The 13,651-nt window shown below is 47.3% G+C and overlaps 1 protein-coding gene across 4 annotated transcripts in view; it reads left to right on the top strand.

The window, feature by feature from the left end:
• The window catches only part of LOC147027367 (unconventional myosin-Id-like), a 128,459-nt gene that overhangs the window by 83,596 nt on the left and 31,212 nt on the right, over positions 1–13,651 (top strand). For all 4 annotated transcript variants that reach the window (XR_015057016.1, XR_015057015.1, XR_015057014.1 and 1 more), the window contains exons 18-20: positions 7,654–7,798; positions 8,239–8,343; positions 9,884–9,997. Coding sequence is in view for 1 of the 4 variants with exons in the window: in XM_085876717.1 (XP_085732843.1) it covers positions 7,654–7,798; positions 8,239–8,343; positions 9,884–9,997 (364 nt within the window). In the remaining 3 variants the exon portion in view is untranslated. The remainder of the gene's footprint in view (positions 1–7,653; positions 7,799–8,238; positions 8,344–9,883; positions 9,998–13,651) is intronic.

Raw genomic sequence — 13,651 nt, 5'->3', positions numbered from 1 at the left:
TGAGAACTGCACTCTGCTGGGAATCGATATCCTGCAGATGGCAGATTTATAGCTCCATTTTGATGGCTCATCACCCGAGTGGTAGTGAGACTGTCACATGACTATTCTCATGAGTGTCTAAACACGTGATTCGCCAATCAATGGATTAGCATAATTGATTTATTTCCCTCCGTGGAGTTTTCAATTAACCGCATCGTCGGCGTGGGAAAGATGGCAGAAACCAGACAGGTACGTGTGACTTCGGAACAAATGATTTAATTGGACACAAAACATTCAGCACAGAATCCCAGTTGAAATACAGACACAGAACACAATTATTAATAAATAAACAAACAAAATGTAACCCCCACTGTTGGTCCACACACAGACACAAAGTCTTGCATACTTACCTGTGCAAAAAAAATTGTGGAGCTGTCAGTTCCTCCTATAATGATGCTCGACATGGTGAAATTCACAATGGAGCGTGGCTTGAAGGTTGGTTGGTGTACCTCAAGCTTAGCGGAGAGAGAGACAGAGACAGACACGAGAGAACGAGTTCGCAACACCCACACATTTTAGTAGTTGCTCCCCTTCTCCGCCCTCAAGGCATTGACGCCTGTGCCCAGCGGGTGTTGGCCAACGACGTGCCGGACTACACATAGCAATAGACCTGACCAATCAACGCTGCCGAGGCCGCCAAACATCGTGGAACAACAATGTGTTGCCACTCAGAGGCCGCCATACTGAAGGACCTGCCCCTCCCCCAATGAAACTTCAGAAGGTGCAGCTTCTTCCTCTCCCCGCCCTCCTCCCCCAATTATTTTGGAAGGGAAGGACACATCGCAGCGCATGCTGTGAACCACAGATTGACTGTCGGTGTGGGGAACACATGTAGAACCTCCTTCTCGCCTGCACCCACCCCATCAGATGTGGGGCACACAGTACGATACAATGTTACCCTGTTCCTGTTAAATTACTCGACCCATCTACCCAGCTAGGCCCCACCAGACAATCTTACCATAACACTTGTCATTAATACATGTCAGGTCAGGTCAGGTATGGGAGCATGTGCCAGAACAGCACGTCGCTGCGTCCACTTTCCGCCGGTACTCCAGGGGCCTCCGTCTGGCCATCCCCCAGGCAGATGCCAGGCCCATCCCCATCTCCTTGAGATGATGGTCAACCTGTTGCAACCATGAGGCACGTGGTCGACTCACTGGCCTCCTCCACTCATGAGACTCCCTCGCTGAGAGAATCTGGTGAGCAGGATCAGAGTCAGGAAAACGAGCCACATGTCCATACAGCCGCAACTGACGCTCACGGACTATGCAGGTAACAAATCTCATCCGAGTCTCTCAGCAACCGCTCGTTGGACACAAAATCCGACCAGCGATAGCCAAGGATTCTCCGAAGAGACCTGGTACCAAAGGAATTAAGTCTCCGTCTCAGATCCTTGGTCAGAGTCCAAGTCTCGCACCCATAGAGCAAGACTGGAAGTACCAAGGACCTGAAGACTCGGACTTTCGTCCTCCCGCACAGGTACCGGCAGCGCCACACCCCATGATCCAGTGAATCCATGACTCCCCAGGCCCGACCCAGACGTCTATTGACCTCTGACTTGCAGCCAGCAGAGACATGAATATCACTGCCAAGGTAAGTGAATCTCTCCACGACCTCAACATCCTGACATTACATCCTGACATTAATACATGACATTGCACAAAATGTCCGAAGAACTGCATGAACACACGTAGGGTGCTTAGGCCATAAAATAACCACAGACTTCCCCCCCCCCTTTCCCTCTTAAATGTAAAAGTATGGTTTGGTGCTCCGACATGACTATGGTTCCATTTTTTGCACACCATTTATTGAAATTGACTGCATATCAATATTTAAAATGGAATGTCATGACTGTGCACCGGGAGTGCAGTGAAAGCAATGAAAATTTCAATAGCAGCATCACCAGTGAATTTAAAAGTCTCATGTATAGGAATGTTAACATTTGGAGTGATGTGAGTTTTAGTTTGTTTACAACTCTAGAGGATGTATGGGGTCAAAAGGGTATAAAATTTCGAAAGGGTGAAGGGATCAAAAGGTGTGCAAAGTGTTGAAAGCGTCTTAAAGATAAAACGGGTCTTAAACAGTCCTTGGTGATTTGGGGTCTTTTGGGTCGTCGAGGGTCTTTTGGGTCCTTTCATTTGAGCTCAAGCATTTGGACATCGGTATTGCAGCACTCTCTGAGGTTCAGAGACCGAATTGTGGCAAGATCATGGTGGGCGGTTACACCTACTATTGGTCTGGTCGCTCTGATGGTTACCATGCCCAAGGAGTTGCTGTAGCTGTGTCCAACAAGCTGACCCCAATGATAATTGAGGTAACACCGGTCAATGAGCGTATTATGAGACTAAGGATTTGTCACTCCTTGGGTGTCATTTCCCTGGTCTCTGGATATGCTCCGACTGAGGCGAGTGATCGCACCGTGAAGGACGCATTCTATGCCACGCTCGAGTCTCTGGTTGATGAGTGCCCCAAGCGAGATATTCTTCTAGTCTTGGGGGATTTCAATGTGTCGACTGGAACTGATAGGGATGGTTATATGACATGTGTTGGTCCCCATGGGTCTGGAACTGTGAACCAAAATATCACTAACTTCCTTGACTTTGCAAGAAGTCATGGACTTAGGGTGGCCGGTTGATGGTTTCAGCACCCTCAGGGTCATTGCTGGACTTGGTATTCCAATGCTGATGTGGTGGCAAAGGAGATTGACCATGTGCTCGTTGATGGCCACTGGAGGATGATCCAGAACTGCATTGTCTACCGGAGTACTCAGTTCCTCGATACTGACCACAGGCTTGTTGCAGCAACACTGGAGTAGCAGCTTAAATCCAAGAGAATGGTCCCATCCCAGCCAAGGCTGGATGTAAGCAATCTCAAGGATGAGCGGGTAGCTGAGGAGTTTGTGAACAGACTGAGTGGAGATTTGGGGGGTCTGGGTGCTTTGGGAGGTCCTGAAGAGTTGTGGAGTGCCTTCAAGACCACCGTCCTTGATGTTGCCGATGGATTTCCTGGAACTCGCGGGAGCGCGAAGAAGAATTTTGTGTCTCAAGGGACAATGGATACCATTGACCAGAGCTGCAGGGCCAGGCTGAATGGCAAAGCTGAGCTGTTCAGGGAGCTGAGGCGTAAAACTGTACGTGCGCTAAGGGTGGACAAGGCAGCCGATGTGTGAGGAATCTGTGAGGGGGTGGAGCATCACCTGTGGTCAAGTGATTCTTGTCCTGCTTACAGGGGAATTCACGCATTGCGTTCGTCCAAGCCCGTCCCTCGGTGTACTGCAGTTAGAGCAGAGTGTGGTGGGCTCTTGACAGAGGAGTCCGAAGTGAAGGCCCGCTGGGCCGGTTACTTTGAGCGGCTGTACAATGCTGATCCACCAGCTGTCAAGTTCGATGTCAGGGGTGTTATTCTTCATATTGCTGACCCTCCAATCAACAATGGTCCACCTTTGTTTGTGGAAACGCAGGCTGCAGTGAACTGGTTGAAATGGGGTAATGTTCCTGGGATCTGTGGCATCCATGCTGAATTTCTCAAGGCTGGAAATGCTGAACTCATGTTGTTGCATGCAGTTTTGTGCTCTGCCTGGAATGCAGACATCATCCCAACTGACTGGAAGACGGTCCTTGTTGTCCCTCTCTGGGATGGCAAGGGTGACCGCCAGGACTGCAACAACTACCGAAGGGTGACGCTGTTCTCAGTGCCGGGCAAGGTCTTTGCTCGGATAATTCTTAATATGGTTCACCACCATCTGCTTGAGCACCAGCGTTCAGAGCAGTCAGGCTTTACACCAATGAGGTCAACGATTGACCGTATCCTTGCTCTTTGGGTCCTCACCGAATGCAGACGAGAGTTTTGGCGGGGGCTGCTTGCAGCTTATGTTGATCTCTGTGAAGCTTTTGATTCAGTGAATCGGGATGCCCTCTTGAGGATTCATGGTCTTGGTGGTGTGCCACCAAAACTGATCGATCTGATGTCTGAACTCTACTCTGGTACTGAGAGTGCTGTGAGATGTGGTGGTACCATCTCTGACTTATTTCCAGTTGTTAATGGAGTTTATCAGGGGTGTGTACTGGCCCCCACACTTTTTAGCGCTTGTATGGACTGGATTCTGGGGAGGACATCAGAGATCAAGCTGCGGTGCATCGTTTGGGAATGTCAAGATCTCTGACTTTGATATCGCAGAAGATGTAGTCATCTTTGCAGAGACTCTAGATCTCCTTTTGGGGACCCTCGAGGTGTTGAGTGAGGAGTCGGAGCTGCTGGGATTACGGGTTTCCTGGGTCAAAACTAAGATCCAGGCTTTCAATTACATCTTGGATGCTGCTGTCTTATCTCTACCTGTTTGTGGTGAGGAAGTTGAGGTCACGGAGTAATTCACTTACCTTGGCAGTGATATTCATGTATTTGCTGGCTGTGAGCCAGAGGTCAAGAGATGCCTGGGTCGGGCCTGGGGAGTCATGGATTCACTGGATCATGGGGTGTGGCGCTTCCGGTACCTGTGCGGGAGGACGAAGGTCCGAGTCTTCAGGTCCTTGGTGCTTCCAGTCTTGCTCTACGGATGTGAGACTTGGACTCTGACCAGTGATCTGAGATGGATTCTTACTTCCTTTGGTACCAGGTCTCTTCGGAGAATCCTTGGCTATCGCTGGTCGGACTTTGTGTCCAATGAGCGGTTGCTGAGAGAGACTCAAATGAGATTTGTTACCTGCATAGTCCGTGAGCATCAGCTGTGGACACGTGGCTCGTTTTCCTGATGCTGATCTTGTTCACCAGATTCCCTCAGCGAGGAAACCTCGTGAGTGGAGGAGGCCAATGGGATGACCACGTGCCTCGTGGTTGCAGCAGGTTTATCCGCATCTCAAGGAGATGGGGATAGGCCAGGCATCTGCCTGGGGGATGGCCAGACAGATGCCCCTGGAGTACTGGTGGAAAGTGGATACAGCGACACGCCGCTCTAACGCATGCTGCCATACCTGACGTCACCTGACCTGACCTACAGGGGTGTGGGGGTTGCCCCCCAAAATATGTATTTGCTTTCTTCTCCAAAACAACGCAATTTCAATGAAAGTTGACCACAACCTTCATCACCCGTGATGTTCCAAAGTCTGTTCACGGCATGAATCAGAATGCCACCAAATTTGGGTTACAATATTAGGACAGGGTCGTGATGTTAAATTGTGGAGGTCATGCTGATCACATGACCGAAAGTGTGTCAAACTGGTGGACTTTATAAATTTTGGGGAAAATCATTGAAATGCCTTCAAAAATTTTCTCCAGACGCACCAGTCAGAATGCTACCAAATTTGTGCTACATTAGGCCAGGGCCCAGATAAGCTATAGGTCCAGTGGTCCTATTTTTAAATTGAGGGTCTAAGGCTTGTGGAGGAGCTGAGGCACAAATCACGTACACATGTTGACAAATACATGAGACAACACCAGACTTGACATTCCCAGAGCACTCTGGGTATCAGTGATATCATCTTTATGACAGACAGCCCTTTTCTCTTCATACTCAGTGGCGCAATCGAGGAGGAATTTCATCCTTTCCGTGGATGCCAACCTGTGGTTGTTTGTCTTTTAAATGCTGATTGCCAAGCAAGGAAGAAGCACGAGCCATTCGTTAGGTCTGTGGAATGACTCTGCCGTGGTTCAAACGACCCACCTCCCAGATTCTGTTGGGACGCTCAAGCCATTCTGCCACCGAGTCTGGTTTGCTTTAGAAATCATCGATTTATTCCGAGTTTGGTTTCAGACAGAATACCCAAGTCGTGTTCTCCTGGGATGATCAGACCTCCGCACTATGCTTGGCATTCGTTTTATGGAATGCATTTACCTCTTGACCCTTTTGCTATCTCACACCAGGAAAGGATTATGTGTGAAACAGCCTTCCATGTGCAGCTCCATGCAGAGCGTGACATCGCCACAGTGACGTGCTTAAATAATGTCAGTGAGAACATGATTACATTGTGCATGTCATTCTATTCTCTGTTTATTCCACGTGGCAAATCGAAACAAAGCTGATCTCGTCTCTGTAACTGATGATCGAGTTAATTGGGGCTGTGGCCTCTGATTCCACTCTTCAGCCACTGTTTGGATTCCATTAATGGAGGACATTGAATATTAAAATTATCATGATTACCCTCGCCGAAGGAGAGGGTATTGTGTTTGGCTCTGTTTAGCTGTTTGTTTGTTTGTCCACGTAACTTTTTTGTTTTTCTCCGCAACCGCTTGTCGAATTGAGACGAAATTTTCACCATCGGTGCGACTACTCATGTAGAATGTTTTAATGATAATTATGATGATAAATTTTTTCATGACATCATAGGTGCCTTCATTATGACGTCACAATTGCATATGTCGAATGCTACATCTGATCAGTATGAAAAATTTTTGAGGCTCATCTATGGATAAAATGGTCTTCTGAAAAAAAATTGAAGATGTTATTGGTCACGTGATTCGGCAGCCATGTTGTTAAAAAAACAAAAAACAAAAGCCTTCAAAAATCTTCTCTGAAGTGGCTGAACAGATCAAGGTGAAACTTTACATGTATGACTGCCTATCCATGAGGAACAAAAGTTTCACATTTGGCGTCACCAGCCACACGGTTTGGCAGCCATATTGGATGGAAGAAAAATATTAAACAATGTTTTCTCTGGAAGCGCTTAATCAATCGACATGGAACTCCAAATTTATGATCTAGTAGTGATGGGGAATACATGTTTTAAATTTCAACTTCATCGGACGATGGTCTGGCAGGCAGAATTATTTAATTTTTTGATTTGGGTTTTTTTTTTGTTTTTTTTGAATAAGTCTCACTTAGCTGTGCCTGGATGGGTTTGAAGGTTGAGGAGCAGTAGCTGAACTATGAATCCTATCCAGGTTCCTCCTGATGACGTCATCTTTGCTTTTTGCTTGTTCGGGTTCCTTCTGATTACTCCAACGCAGTACTGTACCTATTTGGTCTTCCATTTGATTTGAATTGAATCAATTTAAATCCCATTCTAAAGTCAATTGAATAATGAATAATATAATAATAAACATCACGGGTCAGGGTCAGGTATCTGATCAAAGCCGGACATCTTGGTACCCAGTCATCACTGCCGGCAGTTATAAAGTGACTGTTCCAGTTGTGTCTCTTATGAATTACGTGACGCACCAGTACACAAACTCCACACAAAATACACCAAACAAAAAAAGCAGTCTTGGTGAGGGTCTGCAATCTCGTATTGCTCTTCTTTTTTGTTTGTTTTGGTTTGAAACACCTTAATGTCATCAAGATGCACATTTCAAGAGCTTTATCCTTATTTAATGAATCACATGGTTTGCGTTGAACTTTTAATAACCTTCATGTCCGAAAACCTGGTTTTCTGTTTTGTTTTGTTTTTTTTTGTTTTCTTCCTGCTCACTGACATTTTTCAAAACACCTCAAGGTTTTTGAAGGTCTTGAGCTCTTTGTTATGGAGGATGTTTATTTTCAATTGATTCTTCGTTTGAAGCCAGACCCCACCCCAGATTGAGTGAAACTTTCATAATGCTTACATTCTATTTATTCACGATTTTTAATTAACTAAACTCTGTGCCCCCAACCCTGCATCATCCTCAACCCTCGACTTCCAATAGGTGGCGAGCACATCGCCTCATTGATCGCGTTCCACTTGCTGATAGGCCACAGCTTCAGGCCAAAGTGGCTGCTCTGGATCTGCTGGGTGGGAAACGACAACATTGGGGCTGTGGAGACCACTGGGAGGGTAACTATTTGGCATCGGTAGGTCTCTGACTAGGTAAAAGTTGATGATTTCACCAATGCCTCGAGTCGTGGAGCTCTGAAACAACTATTTGTCGTTGATCGCTCTTAAATGACTGATTCTCTTGGTTGACTATGGTGGAACTCTCATTCTGAACCGTGCCAAATGTTCGCAGTAAATTTCGCTTTTGAAATGAAGAGCTGATATTTATTTATTTTTTTGCTCTTCATAGGAGGATGAATTGTTTTGTGATGAATCGAATGTTCAAATGGTATGCCATGCCCCAGCAGACAGGCTGCAAGCGGAGAAATAAAGGAAAAAGATTTGAACTTGATCCCTTGCAAGAGATTCCAGATTCTCAAAAATTTAATTGCAAACCAACTTTTGGTTAAATTATTTATTTTATCCTGATGCATTTGTGATTCCTGCTTTGAAAGAACCGTTTAATTTGTGTGCGCAGATGAAGGAAAACAACACGACCATGACCTTTTTCACGACTGTGGCCAACCAGCTGAAACGCAAGGACAAGTACATGCGCACACTCTTCTCGTGTCACGTTTGCAAGGTCAGAGGTCGCCGTGTTACGTTATACTGTGATCAAATCACGTTTTTCGGAAGCCTCGACTCCGTTTCCCCCACCATGCTCTCGGACACCAGGAATCGGGCCACCTCATCTTGCCCTCCTTCAGACGTGTGCCTGTTTATCGATTACAATTCAAATGGGATTCATCACAGCGAGATAAACGTATCCATAAAGTTCAAAAATAACCCCGAACATGCAGGAAAAATGTTTCAGCGTGGAGTGTAATTTGAATGCACACGGCCCTCTCAAAACAGTCTTGATGTCAGAGGGGGCACACGTGACCCCTAAATATGAACCCATGGTTCAAAGGACCATTCGCCGTTCTGCGTAGCATCAGGAGAACGGGAGAATGAGATCACAGACGTCGTGCAAGATCAAATAAGACCTTGCCTTCGGGCTTCCACAACCCCTTGTGAATAACGAATGTATTATAAGATATCCTGCGTTGACATTGGTGAACGAAGTGATTCATCGCGGTGGTGTTTTTACCGGCGGTGCTTTGTGTGAACTCGATTCCATCGTAACAGCTGCGTGAGGCAATTGGAAACTTTGTGCCGAGTGTTCCTCCTCGTTTTCTGTAAAATCAGTTTGATGGCGGCGCAGCTGTTGCCCCAAAAGTTTGTACTTTTTAATTTGCTTTGTCTCACTTTTTGTGTGATCCACCAAACCATTAATTTCACTTGCACAGTGACACTCATGCATACTGTCAATACCACAAGATAGAGAATACCTTGAACCATCTTCAAACTTTTTATTTCCATGCTGGAGCTCTTATGGCGGCTGGCAGAACGGCCTGGAGATGTGCACACTCGCCTCTAAGCCGTCTCGCCTGGGTTTGATTCTCGACCTGGCTATAAACTGTCATCCCAGTGTTTCACAGGCAGGGAGACTCATCAGTGTGTGTGTGTGCCGTCCCTCAGATGGACGATAAACTGGGTGCCCCATCTGCCAGCATTAGTGGACATTAAAGACCCCACGGTCCATGGTGTCCTTCATGAAGAGAAGGCGAGCTATCGCCGGTACCATGAAGAAATTCCAAATTCCTGCCATAACTACTGCTGGGAAGGCATTGGCGAACCACCCAGTATAATCGTTGCTCAGAAAGCTGTTTCAGTGATACCGATGCTCTGGCGAGAGACAAAGACCGAGACATTCTTGTAGAGTGTGTGAGATGTGCAGTTGCTACAAGTGGCCCAGAGGTTGCTGGCAGCACATTTCACTGCTGCTCTGTTACGGTCTTAATGGATCCTTGTGTGTCTGCGGACAGGAGAAATGGAGTTAGGGTATTTTGCTTTTCATCTCGGGCTTTTCTCCACTAACGAGCCGGGTTTGTTCCAACTTAACGAGGCTGCTTTTATTAACCGGCCGGACAGCCGTCGACCCAAGATGGACCTTGACGATGTAGCTCTTTCTGTCATTAACCTTGGCAAGCCCGAGTCTGTATACTGCCGGCAAGGCTTCTTCTTTTTCTTCTTGACGCGCCCGTGCCACTGCTGAAACCGTGTTGCTGGCTTTGTCGCAGATTAATCGCTTCAACAAGAGCCAGAACCGAGCCTTGCTTATCACCGACCGGCATCTCTACAAGCTCGAACCGATGAAGAACTACCGAGTGATGAAAACCATCCCACTTTACAATGTGAGTTTCCACAATAAACCAGGAATTTATGATTACTCAGACACTCTAAAAACTCCAAAGATGCACTTCCGTTTTTACACCAAGACAACACTTCAAGTTCTCCATTTGTGTTTGCTTTATTCAGCAATGCAACCACCAATGCCGTGTCTTGTACATCTTTTCCCGCAATACTTGTGTGTTGTAATTTCGGACAAAGACTTTGCGTTGAATTACAAATCTGATCCCTTTCATCAAAAGTACACTTTTGGTCTGCGGTGGATGGAGGGAAGACCGCAGGTCCGCGAGGATCCGTTGTTAAACGTGACAACCCATGAGCAATCAAAATTTTGATGATGGGGAATCATAATAATACTATTACATTCACAGCTCTTGTTATACATTTCTTCCCTGGGAGTGCATTTTGCATTTATTGCCCTCCTTCATTGTTCTCGGAGCACAAATCGATCTCTTTAAAATATATATATTTATTTATTTGTTTGTTTATTTATTTATTTTTTGTATACATAGTCTCAGCTTGTGGAACAGAACTAGCACAATGAATGGATCAGGAAGGAACAGACAAAAACAGGACACAAAACACGCATGCGTGGGGAAGGAAACTCCTCGGAAGAAAAACTGGTGAACTCGGAGGGATTTGGGTGGGGTTAATGATGGTAAAAAAGATCGTGGTTTTGGATTGGGGAATATCTGAGATGGTGGTGAACAGCTGTCTTGAAGAACTGGATGGAAGAATGAGGTTTAAGAGGATGTGGAAGTTATTCCAGTCTTGAAAAAAAAAGAGGAACAAATGAGTGGAGGTGAGCAGGTATCCTGGACTTGGGTCGTTTTACCAAGAGAGGGCTAATTGTGGACCGTGTGAGCCCTGCAGAAACCTGGAGGGGAAGGGGTGGCAAAGCATGGAATGAGCAAAGGGCGTAAGACCAGAAAGGAGGCGGTAGAAGACAAAGAGATCACCGACCTGTCTGCCATACTGAATAGAAGTGATAAACTCATGGACTCGGCTTCATCGTAGGAAATTCCAATGATCTTGAAGGTCTTTGTTTCCATGGCATCAAGCTGAGCAAGATGAGGCATGGGAGCCAGCCCAGAGGGGAGAGTAGTACTCCATCAAGTTGTGGATGGAGACCTTATGGATGGATAGAAGTTCAGGTGTGCCAAGGAAGGACTTTGTAAGATGGAGGATGCCCAGTCGGTGCCTAGCTTTGGAGGCCAACTTTGAAATGTGGTTTGTCCAAGAAAGATCATGACTGATAGTGAGACCCAGGTGTTTGAATGACTGAACTTCTTGTGTGTGAGACTTGTTGTGAGGTGTTTACCCAATGAGACTGCTTAGGCAGCACCAACGCTCTGCACAGAGTATGGTCCCAATGGATGGATGGATGGATGGATGGCCTTCTCACGAGTGGAATCGGCTGTGGTGCCATTTGAAGAGATGGAAGGGATGGAGGGGAGCATAATCCAGAGACAGACTTGACAAGGTGCCACCAGGTTTTGGAGGAGGGAGACAAATTGAAAGTTCATTATTGAGGTTGGACAGATGTTTTCTGGCTCTCCTGAGAGGGGACACGCACTTGTTGCGGACTTTTTGGAAAGCACAGAGATCGTCTTCCATCAGATGTGCCTTCCAGGAAGAGAAGGCAAGTTTCTTTCAGAGCAACTGCCTCATTCTAAGATTCAGTATTCTCTGGGTTGGTTGAAGGGAAGGATAATTGAAGACGAGTTGGGATGAATCTGTGCATGAGAGAGTGAAGGTTTCTGTGGAAGAATTCCTGGCTGAGTTAACATCAGGGGCAGTAGATATGGGAGACCAGTCCTGAAGTGTGATGGCTGCTTGCAGTCCTTCCTCATCTGCCTGAGTGAACTGGTAGACTTGCCGGCATTAAAGCAGCTCTCTGAGAATAGAAGCAGAGGAAGAGCATGAGACGTTTGCAGGAAAATTAGTCATCACAAAGTCGAGAAGGGAGGATTTGCCTTTGGGAGAAATCCAGGTCAGAAAGTTCACTGATTGAGTCAGTCCCATGTTGTCACAGAAGTCCATTGCTGAAGTGCCATGGCTGGTGAGGGAGTTGCCAACACCCAGCCAAGTTGAATGGTGACAATTGAAATCACCACATATGAGGAACAGAGAGAGAGTTGGGATGAATGGTTAAAAGTTGGTCCATGTCGTCAGAGAGAGATAGAGATAGAGATAGAGATGGAATCAGGACTTAGGACTTTTAGGGGGAATCAGGACTTAGGACTTGAACTTAGGACAGTTCAACACACAAATGGCAGTTTGAGTGTGAGGGGTGAGGTGGGGCAGTTTGAGGGTGAGGAGGCCGGTTTGAGTGTGCGGGGTTAGGGGGCGGTTTGATTGTGTGGGGTAAGGGGGTGCTGTTTCAGTGTGAGGGGTGCGGAGTGCGGGGTGGTGGCGATTTGAGTGCACAGGGTGAGGGGTACGGTTTGACTGTGGGGTGAGGGGCGGTTTTTAAGTGTGCGGGGCAGTTTTTGAGTGTGCGGGGTGAGGGGGGCGGTTTGAGTGTGCGGCGTGGGCGGGGCGGTTTGAGTGTGGGGTGAGGGTGGCAGTCTGAGGGTGAGGGGTGGCAGTTTGAGTGTGTGGGGTGAGGGGGTGGTTTGAGTGTGAGGGTTGAGGGGCAGTTTGAGTGTGCGGGGTGAGCGGGGCGGTTTGAGTGTGTGGGGTGAGGGGGTGGTTTGAGTGTGAGGGTTGAGGGGCAGTTTGAGTGTGCAGGGTAAGCGGGGCGGTTTGAGTGTGTAGGGTGAGCGGGGTGGTTTGAGTGTGTGGGGTGAGTGATGGTTTGAGTGTGCGGAGTGAGGAGAATGGTTTGAGTGCGTGGGGGATGGTTTGAGAGTGAGGGGTGCTTCAAGGATAGGTTTTAGGGGGGGGGATGAGTGGGGAGGGGCGGATTGAGTGAGAGGGGTGAGGAGGACGGGTTGAGTGTGTGGGGTGAGGGGGATGGTTTGAGTGTGTGGAGTGAGGGGAGTGGTTTGAGTGCATGAGGGGACGGTTTGAGAGTGAGGGGTGCTTCAAGGGTAGGTTTTAGAGGGGGGATGAGAGGGAAGCATATTGAGAGGGTGGGGTGAGGGGATGATTTAAGTGTGTGGGGTGAGGAGGACGGTTTGAGTGTGTGGGGTGAGGGGACGGTTTGCGTGAGGGGGCGGTTTTAGTGCATGGGGTGAGGGGACAGTTTGAGTGTGTGGGGGACGGTTTGAGAGTGAGGGGGGCTTCAAGGATAGGTTTTAGAGGGGGGGATGAGAGGGAAGCATTGAGAGGGTGGGGTGAGGAGGGAGGCAGAGAGAAGGGATGTGAAGCTTTGAGGGGATGTTGTGGGGGTAGTTGCTTTTCCTGATTCCATTTTCTCAATTTTGACAGCTTGGAGATAAAGGTCACGGCATGGGGGGGATTAGAATGCTTTTTGAACACATGGAGAAACGCTGCGCTGTACGGGTGTGGTGTGGTGTGTTGTGTGGTGTGGGGGGTGAGAGGTTTTTGGATGAGGCACAGAGCAGACAAAAACAGCAGAAAAATGATCCTTTTGAAGAAGAAAAACAAGAGATATAGATTGTGGTGACAAATCAGAATGTGTGCAACATTTGTGAAGGATAAACAAGGGTTGAAATGCATTCTTCAAAACATGTTTTTTTTAAAGAAGAGTT

This window comes from Eptatretus burgeri, chromosome 4 (assembly GCF_056783735.1).
Source record: "Eptatretus burgeri isolate ZD-2024b chromosome 4, Ebu_testis_v1, whole genome shotgun sequence".
Taxonomy (NCBI): Eukaryota; Metazoa; Chordata; class Myxini; order Myxiniformes; family Myxinidae; genus Eptatretus; species Eptatretus burgeri.
This window is presented reverse-complemented; position numbering and strand designations above follow the sequence as displayed.